This window comes from Malaclemys terrapin, chromosome 12, assembly GCF_027887155.1.
Source record: "Malaclemys terrapin pileata isolate rMalTer1 chromosome 12, rMalTer1.hap1, whole genome shotgun sequence".
Lineage (NCBI taxonomy): Eukaryota > Metazoa > Chordata > Testudines > Emydidae > Malaclemys > Malaclemys terrapin.
In genome coordinates, this window is record NC_071516.1 from 49,523,355 (window position 1) to 49,538,959 (window position 15,605).

Consider the following 15,605-nt stretch of genomic DNA (forward strand, 5'->3'; position numbering starts at 1 on the left):
TCCACCCATCACAGCAAATGGAGCTGCCCCAGCTAAGCACTCCACACCCCAACCTCCTGCCCCAACCCTGAGCCCCCTCCTGCACCCTAACTCCTGGCCAGGCCCTGCAGCCCAACCCCCAGCCCACTCCTGCACCCCCCTCACACACACCCAGCCCCCCCACACTCCCTGCCCTCACTGCAGCACCCTCCCATAGCCCCATCCCTGACCTGAGCACCAAACAGGAGCTCCTGCAATGCCCCCTCCACACACACACACCCACACACACACACACACACACACACACACACACTCACTCCCAGCGATTTTCAAGTGGTCAGTGGAAAAATGAGTTCGACTACAAGAACAATCCTGGTTCCTCACTTTATTTCCATTTACTTGCTATTACTTACAGGAGGAGGATGAAGAAAACAAGAATGAAAATGGGGGGGGGGGCAGATAAGAGAGAATGTTCTTTTTCTTGGCAGGGTCCCAAGGGGGGGCCCCAAAAATGAAGCTGATCACAGGGCCCCACTAACTCTAAATCTGCCACTGGGCAGGACCAAGCTTCTGCCCCCGCAGCTGCCCGGCCCTGGGGCCCCCTGTCGTTGGGGGAGCCCTCGCCAGGGCACCCTGTGATTTACTGTAAATCCGCCTCTGGGAAGTGGCTGGGCTCGAGGGGCAGGGAGGGAGACTGGGATGGGCTTGCCAGGGGAGACCAGGCCAAGCGGCTGACCTGCGCTCTCCTGTCCCCAGAAGAAATAACGTCTCCCAGCAACATCCAGGTCTTCCTTGTGCCCCCGTCTCCCGCCGCCCTGTACGTGGCCCAGAGCCCCATGCTCACCTGCCTGGTGGTCAACCTGCCTAACGACTCCGGCCTCCAGGTGGTCTGGTCCCGGGAGAAGCCAGGGTCCACTGTCCCTGATCCCCAGACCCTCACTAAGCAGTTCAACGGCACTGGCACGGGCACCGCCTCCAGCTCCATGCCTATCCTCACCCACGACTGGGAAATCGGAGAGACCTTCACCTGCAAAGTGGAGCACTCAGCCCTGCCCTCGCCCCTCATCAAATCGATCTCCAAGAAGCCAGGTAGGAGGAGAGCAGGGTCCCTAAGGGGAGAGACTCCCCTATCCCAGCTCCCAGCAGGGAGGGATGCTCCTTAAGGGGAAGCCCCAACCCCCAACAACCTGGATCCCAACCCTGGGTCCCTTTGCGTCCCCACGTGAGATGGAGACCATCCTATCCCCCATCCTGCACTCCAGGACTACCAGCTCCCAGTCCCAGCCCCTCCATCCTGGAGGAGAGAGGGGATGTTCCTACCCCCGCACACCACACCATCCTTCTCCCCGCGTGGCCCCTGCTGAGTGATGTGCATGGCTCCCCTGTGTCCTCCATCCCCACCCACCCAAGGCAGGTGCTCTGGCCCAGGCATCTACCTCCTGCACCCCCACAATGAGGAGCTGAGCAGCTCCGAAGACTCCATCAGCCTCACCTGCCTGGTGCGGGGCTTCTTCCCCGAGGACATCTCGGTGCAGTGGATGAAGAACCACAAACCCAGTGAGAGCTTGGAATACATCAGCACCCCGCCCATGAAGGACGAAGCCAGCGACCCGAACTTCTTCCTCTACAGCAAGCTGAAAGTCAGCAAGGCCAGCTGGAACAGCGGGGACATCTACACCTGCATCGTCATCCACGAAGCCCTCTCGATGAAGTTCACCCAACGCAGTGTCAGCAAAGTCTCTGGTAAATGAAGACGGCTCCTCCCAGCCCCGCTGCTAGCATTGTCCAGTACAGCTTCCTGTAAATAATCTCTGTGCCCCCAATGACAACAAGTGAATAAATGGAACTAGTCTGAGCTCACCCCCGGTCTCCTTGTTGTGGTGTGACTGGGTGAAATCTGCGGGTCGCCCAAGGTGGACGAGGTCCCAGGTTGCAGGCTGGGAGAAACCGAGATGCTATAAGGCTGGGGATGCCAAATTCCCAGATCCTGTATGGGTGGATACATATATACCATGGATGGATGGGGAGATACATGGGTTGATGCCAGGGCAGCTCTAGCTTTTTTGACTCCCCAAGCACGGCAGGCTGCCTTCGGCGGCGCACCTGCAGGAGGTCCCAGTCCATCGGCTTCAACGTACCCGCCGCCGAATCACTGCCAAAGCCACGGGACCGGTGGACCTCCCACACGCAAGCCACTGAATGCAGCCTGCCTGCCGCCCTTGCAGGGACCGGCAGGGCACCTCCCATGGCTTGCCGCCCCAGTCACGCGCTTGGAGCGCTGGTGCCTGGAGCTGCCGCCGGTTGATGCCATGGAAGGAAGGATGGGAGATACATGGGTAGATGGCATGGAAGGAAGGATGGGAGATACATGGGTAGATGGCATGGAAGGAAGGATGGGAAGATACATGGACACATTACTCCACGGAAGCAGTGATGGAGAGGGGGGGTAGATGGACAGTTACACACATACATACTGCAGAGCCCATATCCAAGCCCAGCTCAGTTGGAAGGCCAGGTGTTCAGAGAGATGGTTAGATGGATACATACATACTTCAGAGGGAAAGACTCATAGACCAACAGATATCACAGACAGAAGGACAGAGAGAGAGAGAGATTATTATTTGGATTAAAGTAGCACCTCCACCCCCAACTCAGATAGGGCCCTGTTGGGCTGGGTATGGCACAGACACCGTGGGAGACAGTCCCTGTGTCAAAGGGCTCACACCTAAATAGAGAAAGAGGGAGAAGAAACAGACAGCAAGAGGGGAAGGAGCCTGCCCAAGGTCACATCCGTTACCGAGCCAGAAACAGAACCCAGGTGTTCTGAGAGTCCCATCCAGTCCCACTAGACTGTGCTGCACTGAGGGAAGGATGGCTGGATGGTTCGCAGGTGCGGTGCCAATGGATAAGTGGATGGGGATGGATGGATAAATCTATGGTGAAGGTTGGAGGGGTACCCATTCTGAAGGATGAAGGGTTGGATAAATGAATGGCCATAGATGGAATGTGATAGATGGATGGCTAGAGATGGGGATGGATGGATGTATAAATGAATGGGTGGGTGTGTGCATATCGTAGTGGATCAGTACCGATGGGGATGGATGGTGATGGACGGACGGATGGATGGGCTAGTACAGATGGTGAGTGATAGATAGATGAGGATGAATAGATGGGTGAATATGGCAATTGATGGATGGACAACTGTGTGTTAATGGAGACATATGGTGATGGATGGCTGGGGATGGATAATATATAAAGGCATGATAGATAAGTGGATGGGGTTGCATGTATGTATGGAAGATATGGGTGAGAATGAATGGATGGATGGTGATAGGAAGATGAGAATGGATGGGGATGGACGGATGGGCTGGTACAGATGGTGAGTGATAGATAGATGAGGATGAATGGATGGGTGGTTAGGAATGGATGAATGGGTAGGAGAATAGATGGGTATAGATCTATATGGATAGATGGAAGATATGGAAGACGGTTAGAGATAAGGATGGATGGAGCGTGGGATGGCTGGGTGGGTAGGTGGATCGGTGGATGGTCAAGCCATCCCTGGCATCTTACTGAGGCGAGATCCTCTCTAGGATATAACCCATGCATACCCGGGGGGCACCATATCAGGATCAGCATTTACCCTACATCCCCTTCCACCCCAGAGAGGAGCAGATGCCCCATGGGGATTTTCCAGCCACAGTCAGTGGGGGGAAGGTAATTAAAATACCCTGACCCCCACACACACTCCTCTTCTGGCTAGGAAGCTAAGGAGTCTCCCTCCACCCCTTACCCTCAGTGGCAGCTGTGGACGGGGAGATAGGACAAGAAACAGCAAACACCCCACAGCAGGGATCAGCTCTTGGGACTCAGTCCCCACAAAGTAGCAGCAGTAGTAGAGCTGTTATCTGGAGCAGACACTAATCAGGGACTCACCTAAAGTCTCACTAGCTCTGGTGACATAGGGGGTCCAGGCAGTGGGGTGGGACAGATGATGCAGATGCCCCATCTCCTCCCAGTCCCTCACTCACACACCTTCCCCACCCCCATGTGTATATCAGCCCCAAAGCTGGATGGGTGAGTGCAGAGCTCAAACCCACCAGTGCCAAGCACAGAGCTCACACCTGGCATTAGAGGGTGGGTAGCCTGCAGCGGCAGTGTTAGGGCTGTTATCCTGGGGCAGCGCAGGGGCACACAGAGTAAGAGAGTGGGGGGGGGGTGGCTGAGAGAGAGCTCAGTCCCGTGCAGATGGACACACCTGTAACATGGCATGACCCAGGGATCCTCCCACCTGGGCTGTTGTGTTTGTACACACAGAGAGACACACAACACAGAGAGACAAACATGCACCCACACAGATCCACGCACCTGTTCTCCAGACATCGCTAGGGCAGGGGGCTCAGTAGGGGACACCATGCTCAGGGAGCATCATCTTTCATGTCAGAGAGAAATCTTAGATCCCATCCTTAAAATACTTGTTGCTCTGTTCATAAAAGTGACAGTGTTCAAAATCCCCACATCCCTCAGCCAAGACAACTACCGGCTGCACCTGGGCAAGAGAGTCCGGTATAAACAGCCCAGAGGTGGCTGCATTCCATCTGAAGTGACTCCTGGGTGTTTCGTTACATTGGGAGCAGGGTCATAGAGGCACACGTGTGAAATCAATCCATCCTGGTCTTTAGGGACCTCCCCCACCATGGCAGCATCCCGGCACCTCGCACACCTCAGAGCGATCCTGAACCACCTTTCACAGGCAGAGAAACTAAGGCACAGAGAAATTCAACAGGCGGCCAAGCTTCAGTGCCAGGGTATAGGTCCATGGCCACATGGGACAAGTGAGATGAGAGCTGGGAGACTCTGCATCCTTCATTTCATCACAGCGGGCAGCGGTGGGTGGATGGATGGAGGGGTGCAACTAGGGATGGATGGAGGTATCTAGAGATGGACGGATGGATTGATGGGTGGTTTTCGGTCGTAGATGAATGGATGGATTGAGGGGTGTGTTTAGGGATGGACTGATGGATGGATGGATCGATGGGTGGTTTGTGGTCATGGATTGACGGAGGTATCTAGAGATGGATGGGTGCAGGCATAGATATATGGATAGAGGTGTCTAGGGGTGGATGGATGGATGGTTTGTGGTCTTCAATTAATAGAGTGGTGAATGGGGATGGGCAGATAGATGCATGCATCTAGAGATGGATGAATGGAAGGGGGGTGTCTAGGGATGGAATGATGGATGGTTTGGGGTCAGGGATGGATGGATGTATCCGGAGATAGATGACTGGAGGGACAGAAGGATGGGTAGAGAAGGGGATAGGCGGGTTGGTGTTGGACGCACAGTCCGAGCTCTCTCTGTCACAGTGTCTGACTCAGAGTTGATGTCTCTTTCTCTCCCCCCAACAGAGGTGATCGTGTCAGGTGAGTTTTGCAGCGAGGACGGAGACGAGGAGCTGGACGGCCTCTGGTCCACCATCTCGGTCTTCATCACCCTCTTCCTCTTAAGCGTCTGCTACAGCGCCACCATGACCCTGTTCAAGGTGAGAGAGAGAGAATGAACGTAAGAACCAAAGAATGAATGAGTTTAGACAGTAGATAGTGTAACCATGCTGCCTTTGGTGGGACACTTCTGAGAGTATCAATTCCGGACAAATGTCTTAGAGAAAGGCAGTTACAGCCCAAGGCTGGGATTTCTACACTTCTAAGGCAAACCAAACCAGCGAAACAGAGAGGACTTTGGTTTAACCTCATTGGTTAACCATAAGTCATACAAGCAATTCCCTTAGACACTCCAGTTTCCCAGAATCACCACCAGTGCCACTCGTTATGGGGACGAATGGTTATGAAAACCAAAACCCCAGTAAAAGAAAAAAAGTTCTCCTGATCCCAAAGGGCCAAGCCCCAGACCCAGGTCAATACACAAGTCAGATCTTACCCACAAATCACGCTGTTGCCAATCCTTTAGAATCTAAAATCTAAAGGTTTATTCATAAAAGGAAAGAAATATAGTTGAGAGCTAGAACTGGTTAAATGGAATCAATTACATACAGTAATGGCAAAGTTCTTGGTTCAGGCTTGTAGCAGTGATGGAATAAACTGCAGGTTCAAATCAAGTCTCTGGAGTACATCCCCAGCTGGGATGGGTCATTCAGTCCTTTGTTCAGAGCTTCAGTTTGTAGCAAGGTTCCTCCAGAGAAATGAAGCAGGATTGAAGAAAAATGGAGAGGTTTTCAGGCCCTTTTGTATTCTCTCCCTGTGGAAGGACACCCCTTTGTTCTTATTATGGAAAATCACAGCAGCAAGATGGAGTCTGGATTCACATGGGCAAGTCACCTGTCCATGCATGACTCAGTTTGCAGACCAACACCATTGTTTACATGTTAGTTTGAACGGTCCCAGGAAAGCTCAGCTGTGGAATGGCATCTCCCAAAGTTCATTGTCAGCAGGGCCAGCCCACAACATTTTGGCACCTGAGGCGGGGAGCTCAAATGATGCCCCCATGCATCCTCGCTTGGGCCAAGACTTTGAAAGGTCTCAATTCTGCCTTCTTCCTGTTCTACTCCTCTCATGGTACTGCTCTGCTACTACCCCAATAAAGGAAAACTAACAACTTAAAATGCCTTGTTCAAAAATTTTAAAAAGAACAGGAGTACTTGTGGCACCTTAGAGACTAACAAATTTATTAGAGCATAAGCTTTCGTGGACTATAGCCCACTTCATCGGATGCATACAGAGTGGAATAAATATTGAGGAGATATATATACACACATACAGAGAGCATGAACAGGTGGGAGTTGTCTTACCAACTCTGAGAGGCCAATTAAGTAAGAGAAAAAAAACTTTTGAAGTGATAATCAAGCTAGCCCAGTACAGACAGTTTGATAAGAAGTGTGAGAGTGCTTACAAGGGGAGATAGATTCAATGTTTGTAATGGCTCAGCCATTCCCAGTCCTTATTCAGTCCTTTGTTGATTGTGTCTAGTTTGCATATCAATTCCAGCTCAGCAGTCTCTCGTTGGAGTTTGTTCTTGAAGTTTTTCTGTTGTAATATAGCCACCCGCAGGTCTGTCATTGAATGACCAGACAGGTTAAAGTGTTCTCCCACTGGTTTTTGAGTATTATGATTCCTGATGTCAAATTTGTGTCCATTAATTCTTTTGCGTAGAGACTGTCCGGTTTGGCCAATGTACATGGCAGAGGGGCATTGCTGGCACATGATGGCATATATCACATTGGTAAATGTGCAAGTGAACAAGCCCCTGATGGTATGGCTGATGTGATTAGGTCCTATGATGATGTCACTTGAATAGATATGTGGACAGAGTTGGCATCGGGCTTTGTTACAAGGATAGGTTCCTGAGTCAGTGGTTTTGTTCAGTGATGTGTGGTTGCTGGTGAACGAGTACCCAGAAGTCACCTCCTACAAGACAGGCCCAACAAAGAAAATAACAGGACACCACTAGCTGTCACCTTCAGCCCCCAACTAAAACCTCTCCAGCGCATCATCAGAGCTCTACAACCTATCCTGAAAGATGATCCTTTACTCTCACAGATCTTGGGAGACAGACCTGTCCTCGCTTACAGACAACCCCCCAACCTAAAGCAAATACTCACCAGCAACCACACATCACTGAACAAAAACAGTGACCCAGGAACCTATCCTTGTAACAAAGCCTGATGCCAACTCTGTCCACATATCTATTCAAGTGACATCATCAGAGGGCCTAATCACATCAGCCATACCATCAGGGACTCGTTCACCTGCACATCTACCAATGTGATATATGCCATCATGTGCCAGCAATGCCCCTCTGCCATGTACATTGGCCAAACCGGACAGTCTCTACGCAAAAGAATTAATGGACACAAATTTGACATCAGGAATCATAATACTCAAAAACCAGTGGGAGAACACTTTAACCTGTCTGGTCATTCAGTGACAGACCTGCGGGTGGCTATATTACAACAGAAAAACTTCAAGAACAGACTCCAACGAGAGACTGATGAGCTGGAATTGATATGCAAACTAGACACAATCAACTCAGGATTGAATAAGGACTGGGAATGGCTGAGCCATTACAAACATTGAATCTATCTCCCCTTGTAAGTATTCTCACACTTCTTATCAAACTGTCTGTACTGGGCTAGCTTGATTATCACTTCAAAAGTTTTTTTTCTCTTACTTAATTGGCCTCTCAGAGTTGGTAAGACAACTCCCACCTGTTTATGCTCTCGGTATGTGTGTATATATATCTCCTCAATATTTATTCCACTCTGTATGCATCCGAAGAAGTGGGCTGTAGTCCACGAAAGCTTATGCTCTAATAAATTTGTTAGTCTCTAAGGTGCCACAAGTACTCCTGTTCTTTTTGCAGATACAGACTAACACGGCTGCTACTCTGAAACCTGTCAAAATTTTAAGTAACACTTAACTTTCAAACGCCCGAACAGCGAATGTAACTTTTCTTGTCTCCATAGTAAACACAGGCATTTTTATCTGTCTGAATAATCAACTTGGTGCTTTCTGTGCCTTCTTGGTTGCAAAGATCTGAACTGCTTCCTGGAGGTCCACAGTCTGGGCCAGCTCATGCTCTATTGAGATGGTTGCAAGGCCGACCAGCCTCTCCTGTGTCATTGTGGAGCATAGATGTGTTTTTATTAACTTCATCTTGGAGAAGCTGCGTTCTCCACTGGCAACTGTTCCAGGAAGTGTTAGAAGTATGCACAGAGCGACAAAAGCATTTGGAAAGAGGGCGGTCATTTTATTTGTGCACATATATTCCAGAACAGCCTTTGGAGTTGATCCTGCTGAAATGTATCTTGAAAGGGCTTTCAGTTCATTGCCTAAATTACTCGCATCAATATCGTGCATGTCATCATGTGTCAACACTGTCTCTAGTGCCCTGCATTGCTGGTGTAGGTCTTCTTCGGGTACAGTGAAGAGTTTTGGAATATCATACAACATCCCAAATATACTGCTGTGTTCCTTGAGCTGCATGAAACGTTCTTCAGCTGACTGTATTGCACAATCTAGCACCTTTTTAAAGAATTCAACTTTGAATTATTGTTTGGTGTCTCTTATGGGATTATCCCATGCCTCGTAATCTTCTTCTTCGGTGACTCCTGTATTCTTGAATGGGTGGGAAAATAGCTGCAGTGTGAAGTTCCTCTGCCAACTTCGGTGCACTCTTCAGAACGTTTTGAAATCCCTCATCTGACGTCTGTATAATTTTAGGTATGATTTTGCTTTGTCCAGTTGTCCAGTTGTTCCATGGCTCTAGATATATCAAGGTCAACACCTTGAAGTCTCTTGCTCACAACATTTATTTCAAACAGTATGTCATGCCACAACACTAAGCCACACAGAAATTTGAAGTTAGGTATGTTTCTGGTGATTCCATTTCCCTCTGCCACTGTTCTCCCACGAACAGTTCCTGTCATGGCATTATCCTCCATAATGGCAACTATGGCATCATCTATCTTCCCAATTTGGTGTTTGATAGGCTTTATCGCCTCCACTCGACTTTCCCATCATGTGGCACTCAGTGGTTTCAGTGTCAGAGAGGATGTTCCCAGATGTTCTTCAAAATTTGCCATGGATGAGTTGATGCAGAGAAAAATACAGAGATGCTCTGAACTACATTAAAAAAACCAGCAGCCTCACTAGAAGCTGATGCTGCATCACTGACCACCAAGTTCAATGAATGAGAACTTCATGGGACAAAAAAGCTCAAGGGTTTAACTCTCGGATCCGTGTCTGCACTCCTCTGTTCTTTCCTCTCATGTTGGCACCATTATCGTAGCCCTGACCTCTCATGTCAGCTATCGCAATTCCTGTATCTTCCAGCTTTTTAAGAAGCACATTTGTCATACCAGCTCCTGTAGTATCATCAATGTCAATAAATTCTAGAAAATGCTCTCTGACAGTCACCATTGCAGGGACATTTTCACTAGGTTCTGTTGTTGTTACAAACGCACCATTAAAGTAATTTGTTCCATATGGCTGATGTCAGGTGTGCAGTCCAGAATAACAGAGTTATAATATAATATAATATCTTCTGTTTGACTTTTGTTGCCAGTAACTGTATGATCTCATTTTGAATTGCTTTTCCAAGGTAGTGGTGTGTGTACATTTCTTGGGTGGTGTAGAGGAGTGGACTCACCCCTGCGGCGCCTCCTGCTGGTGACTTCTGGGAATTAGCTCTTCCAGCGTCCTGGAGCGCCCCCTGCAGGCCAGTGATCCACCTGTCCTCTGGCCCCCGTAACCCTCACGGACCCCCGTGCCCTTGTATCTGGGATGTTGGCCCCTGGCAGTACCCCTCAGTACTAGGGTCTCCCCCCACCCACTATCCCTACCTCACCTCAGAATAAGGCCACTGCCAGTCACCAACTAGCCCCCGCTCTCTGTGGCGGACTACAGTATAGGCCACTCATCACAGCCAAGGAGGGTTTGGACCTGCTGCCTTGGCCTAGCCCTGGGCTGCCTTCTACTAGGCCGCAGCCTGGGGCTTTCCAGGCTGGAGCTCCTCAGCCTTTCCCCAGCCCTGCTCCACTCAGGTATTCTGTCTCGAGCTCCCTGCAGCCAGGCCAGGCCAGGCCAGGCCCTTCTCCCTCTGAAGGCAGAGAGAGACTGTTTGGCCTCTGGCTCCCAGCCTTCTTCCCAGGCCAGCTGTGACCTGACTGGGGCGTGGCCCAGCTGCAGCCGCTTCCCCAATCAGCCCAGCTTTTAGAGCCGCAGCCCTCTGCAGGGCTGCTTTCCAGCCCTGCCAGGCAGGAGCGGGTGTCCACCCCGCTACAGGTGGTGACTCTTCTTAGATGCTCCTGGAGAACAGCATCAAACTCAGCCATCAGCTCCACAATTTTAAGGAAGTTTCCATTGTTTGGCACATAAAGTCGATCTGAAGTGCCAGGCAGTGCTAGGTTTTGGCTAGCAAGCTTCTCACAATGGCAATGAGCCTTTTCAGAACATTTTGCCAGTAAAGAGACTCTGATGCAATCTTCTCTTGATGCTGATCATCTCTGGTGGCCTTTAACCTTAGTCTCATCTCAAGCTCTTTCCACCTATGGAATGCTCTCTGGTGATTTGCTGCCTTCTCATGGCATGCCAGATTTCTAGCCAGATTTTTCCAGTCCTTTGTTCCTGTAGACCCCAATGTAGCTGAAACATTAGACTGGAAAAGTTTGCAACAAAAACAGTATACAGCATTCTGGGTTTTTGAGTACATAAGCCATGGCCCCTCCACTTTGTCACCATTGGGGATTTCACGCCAGTAATGTGTTGGATGGAAACTTCTATTTTCATTGTCTTTGGGGATCATGAAGTTTTTCACTTGCTGTGGCCCATGCAGTACAAGGAAGTCCCTCAGGCTACTGCTCAAGTGGGTCCACAGTCCTGGATCATCTAGACTTAAGGAACTAAACTCAGCAGCAGCTGTTTCTTGTGCCTCCACCACACTCTTCTCTGATCTACACTTTTCTTCAGGAATGTGCATGGTTACATCCATTTGAGATGGAGATATGGATGCTGCAGTAGCTGCCAGGTAACCTGCACTCTGACTAACTGGAAGATCAGGCATCTCCTCACCACTCACATCCTCCCTGGGGCCGGAAGGCTCACCGTGAACATTTGTGTCTATGTATCTGAGGAGAGCTCCTTCCTGCTTAGATAGAAAAGCTTCCTTTGCTTGCTTTCTTTTTCTGAATGCTGCCCCAGAGGGGCGTTTTCTTCTTCCACTCATGACTGATGTTCTGTGCCAGCTAGAGTGGCTCTCAACACTCAGTTGAAGGGAGCAAATAAGCAGGCTGGTAGCAGGGCCCAAGTGAGGGAAGATATCAGCGTCTTAAGGGACTAACTGGCTCCTACTATTTCAGTTGACTGCCGGTTCTCCTCAAGGGGGTTCAGGGAAGCAGCAGGAAACAGGAAGCTCCCTGAGAAGCTGGTGTGAATCAGTCCAGGCTCCTAGGGGTGCTGGAGAGGTTATCCCCTCTCACCTTTTCTCCTGCCTGCCTGTTATGTCTCTTGTGCCCCCCTCCCTCCAGCACAGCACTCCACCATCTCAGTGCATCTACAGCAGAAAGAATACATAGGCACCCGCATCAGACACAATTTTCTACACTCTGCGTCCTAGTGGCCCCCCACAGTCTGGCTCCTGAGGCAGACGCCTCACTTCGCCTCATGCTAAGGCCAGCCCTGCTTGTGTGTGTCCACACTAAGGACAGTAATTCGACTTTGTGAGTCCACACTAACGGGGCAAGCATCGACACTGGAAGCGGTGCACTGTGGGCAGCTATCCCACAGTTCCCGGAGTCCCCGCTGCCCATTGGAATTCTGGGTCAAGCCCACAATGCCTGCTGGAGAAAAAAATGTGTCAAGGGTGGTTTTGGGTAACTGTCGTCATCCAACCGTCACTCCCGCCCTCCCTCCCTGAAAGCACCGGCGGGAAATCAGTTCGTGCACTTTTCTGGTGAGTGACAGCGCGGACGCCACAGCACTGCGAGCATGGAGCCCGCTGCGACCATCGCTGCAGTTATGGCCGTTGTCAACACCTCGCACCTTATCATCCACCTTTTCCAGAGGCAGATGCTGAGAAATCGGGTGAGGAGGCTACGGCAGCGTGGTGAGGACATGAAGTCTGGGAGTGGCACAGACCTCTCACAAAGCACAGGACCCCACGCCGTGAACATCATGGTTGCAATGGGTCATGTTGATGCTGTGGAACGGCGATTCTGGGCCCAGGAAACAAGCACGGACTGGTGGGACCGCATAGTGCTGCAAGTCTGGGATGAATCACAGTGGCTGAGAAACTTTCGCATGCGGAAGGGAACTTTCCTGGAACTTTGTGAGTTGCTGTCCCCTGCCCTGAAGCGCAAGGACACCCAGATGCGAGCAGCCCTGACTGTCCAAAAGCGAGTGGCCATAGCCCTCTGGAAGCTTGCAACGCCAGACAGCTACCGGTCAGTCGCAAACCACTTTGGCGTCGGGAAATCTACCGTGGGGGTTGGTGTGATGCAAGTAGCCAACACAATCGTTGAGCTACTGCTGTCAAAGGTAGTGACCCTTGGAAACGTCCAGGTCATCATAGATGACTTCGCCGTGATGGGATTCTCAAACTGCGGTGGGGCTATAGATGGAACTCACATTCCTATCCTGGGACCGGACCACCAGGCCAGCCAGTACATTAACCGAAAGGGCTACTTTTCAATGGTGCTGCAAGCACTGGTGGACCATAGGGGACGTTTTACAAACATCAACGTCGGATGGCCGGGCAAGGTTCATGACGCTCTTGTTTTCAGGAACTCTGGTCTGTTTAGATGACTGTAGGAAGGTATTTACTTCCCGGACCAGAAAATAACTGTTGGGGATGTGGAGATGCCTATAGTGATCCTCGGGGACCCAGCCTACCCGCTAATGCCCTGGCTCATGAAGCCCTATACAGGTGCCCTGGACAGTGAAAAAGAACTCTTCAACTACCATCTGAGCAAGTGCAGAATGGTGGTGGAGTGTGCTTTTGGACGTCTCAAGGGGAGATGGAGAAGCTTACTGACTCGCTGTGATCTCAGCGAAACCAATATCCCCATTGTTATTGCAGCTTGCTGTGTGCTCCACAATCTCTGTGAGAGCAAGGGGGAGACCTTTATGGCGGGGTGGGAGGTTGAGGAAAATAGCCTGGCTGCTGATTACGCACAGCCAGACAGCCGTGCGATTAGAAGAGCCCAGCGGGACGCGCTGTGCATCCGGGAGGCTTTGAAAGCAAAGTTCCTGAGTGAGCAGGGTAACCTGTGACTATTAAGTTTGTTTAAAGAGAAGCTGAACCTGCCCCCGTTTCTTTACCCACTTACTGTTGACTATCCTCTCCAGCTACATACCCCGTTCACCCCGTCCCCCCCCTCCAACACACGTTTAAAAATAAAATAAATGGAACTTTGTTAATGAACACCGTTTTCTTTATTACGGATTTCGCGGTAAAGTGTTGAAACTGGGACGCAGACTGTGGTGGGGAGCGGGCGTAGTGATGGAAAGAACGCTTCTAAACTCCAAGGAATGACAGGCTCCTGCTTCTAGAGAGGTCTGCAGTGGTGGACTGGTTGTTTCAATGGAGCCTGCCACCCCTCCTTTTTGGGACTCTGTGTGTGGGGCTATGTGACTTTATGGCAGGGGAGGACAGTTACAGAATGAGACATAGGCATGAAAGCAGGAAGGAATAACAGACAGACAGAGCAGCTCCCCCAGCGCTGACCCCTCTCACCTTTGCTCTCTCTGTCCCCTGCAGGTGAAGTGGCTTTTCTCTGCCATGGTGCAGCTGAAGGAGGCGAGCGGCCCCGAGTACAAGAACGTGATCCAGGGCGTGGTGTAGGGGCCACTGCCCCCGTCCGCCCAGAGACAAGGGGCCAGGACTCCCGGCTCCATTGGCGACACCACCCTGAGTCCCACAGCTGCCCCTGCTAGCGCTGTGCCCCTGGGAGACCCCCCTGGGGGGAGACAGGACCTCACCCCACATGGCATCATCAGCCCTCAGCCACTGGGGACGCTGCCCTGCTGGGAGCTTGGTTGAGACCAGACAACTCATATCATGCAGGGAAATAGTGCCCCTAGGGAGGAAACAACCCCTCTCCTACTTCCCACCCTCCTGAGCCCAACAGTCCCTGCTCTGGGACTGGATCAGAGCCAGCGCGCCCTGGAGGGGAAAGGCCCCATGTCTCCTTCCCCACCCCCTGCGCCAGCCAGCCCCCTGCCCTGGGGCAGGACCATAGCCAGAGTGGTGTCTGTCATGCTGTATGTTGCATATTTAGCTCTTCATTGGGATTTTTGTGGGTGGTGTGTGTGTGTGACTTTTGTTGTGTGCACTGAGTGACAATAAATAAATAAATATACAAATCAGGCTGCGTCGCATTCATAACCTCCATCCCTGACATTCAGGGACCCCTGACACCCTCCAGAGGGGCATGTCCTGTCTGTAGGGGGAGCCTCCGGGCATGGAGAATAAAATGATGGGCGCCCACTGAATCGGCCCCATTCGGAGATAGGGGGCCTAGCTACAAACCCAGAGAGCTGGGGCTTCGTCCCTCAGCCTATACAGGCTGGGACAGAGAGGCAGGAAGGGGAGATCTCTGGGGCAGGGAAAGCCACTGATCAGATAGGGAGGCATGTGTGAGAAAGAAAGAAAGAAATGGATGTGTATCTATGAGGATGGACGGATGCATAGATAGATACCGGGGCACTGAGACATACAGAGGGTATCGTTCTCCTTGGTTAAATCCCCCAAAACCACCCTGAAATGCAGCTACCAATTTTAAACTCATTTTATTTTGGATCAAACACAAAATTCCTGTATAAGTTGCAAGTTAAAGAAAGGAGCCAATGAGACTCTTCTCCTTTGCCAGAGTCCAGGTTGACCAAAGCTTGGGACACAGATGTGCGCACACACACACACACACACACATATGGAAATCCAGTCCCTGCCATGGGATGGGGGTGGAGGATTGAGGGGCACGGGGCTGAGTTCAAGCTCCAGCGTGGGCTGCCCCACAGGGACGTCTGGGGAAGGACTCTGCCCTCCCTGCTCTGGGCTCTGCTGAGCTCAGACCCTTCAGCGGCCGTTGTCGCGCCCTCTGAGCTGCCGTGGAACA

General features: G+C 51.1%; 2 gene segments (V, D, J or C); both read left to right on the top strand.

Annotated features, from left to right (window-relative positions):
- LOC128847055 (immunoglobulin heavy constant gamma 2-like) overlaps positions 1 to 15,605 on the top strand; it is a 212,186-nt gene that overhangs the window by 178,142 nt on the left and 18,439 nt on the right.
- LOC128847056 (Ig gamma-1 chain C region, membrane-bound form-like) lies at positions 991 to 14,817 on the top strand. The segment is given in 3 exon segments: positions 991 to 1,722; positions 5,386 to 5,519; positions 14,249 to 14,817. Coding segments are annotated over 3 exon segments (594 nt in total).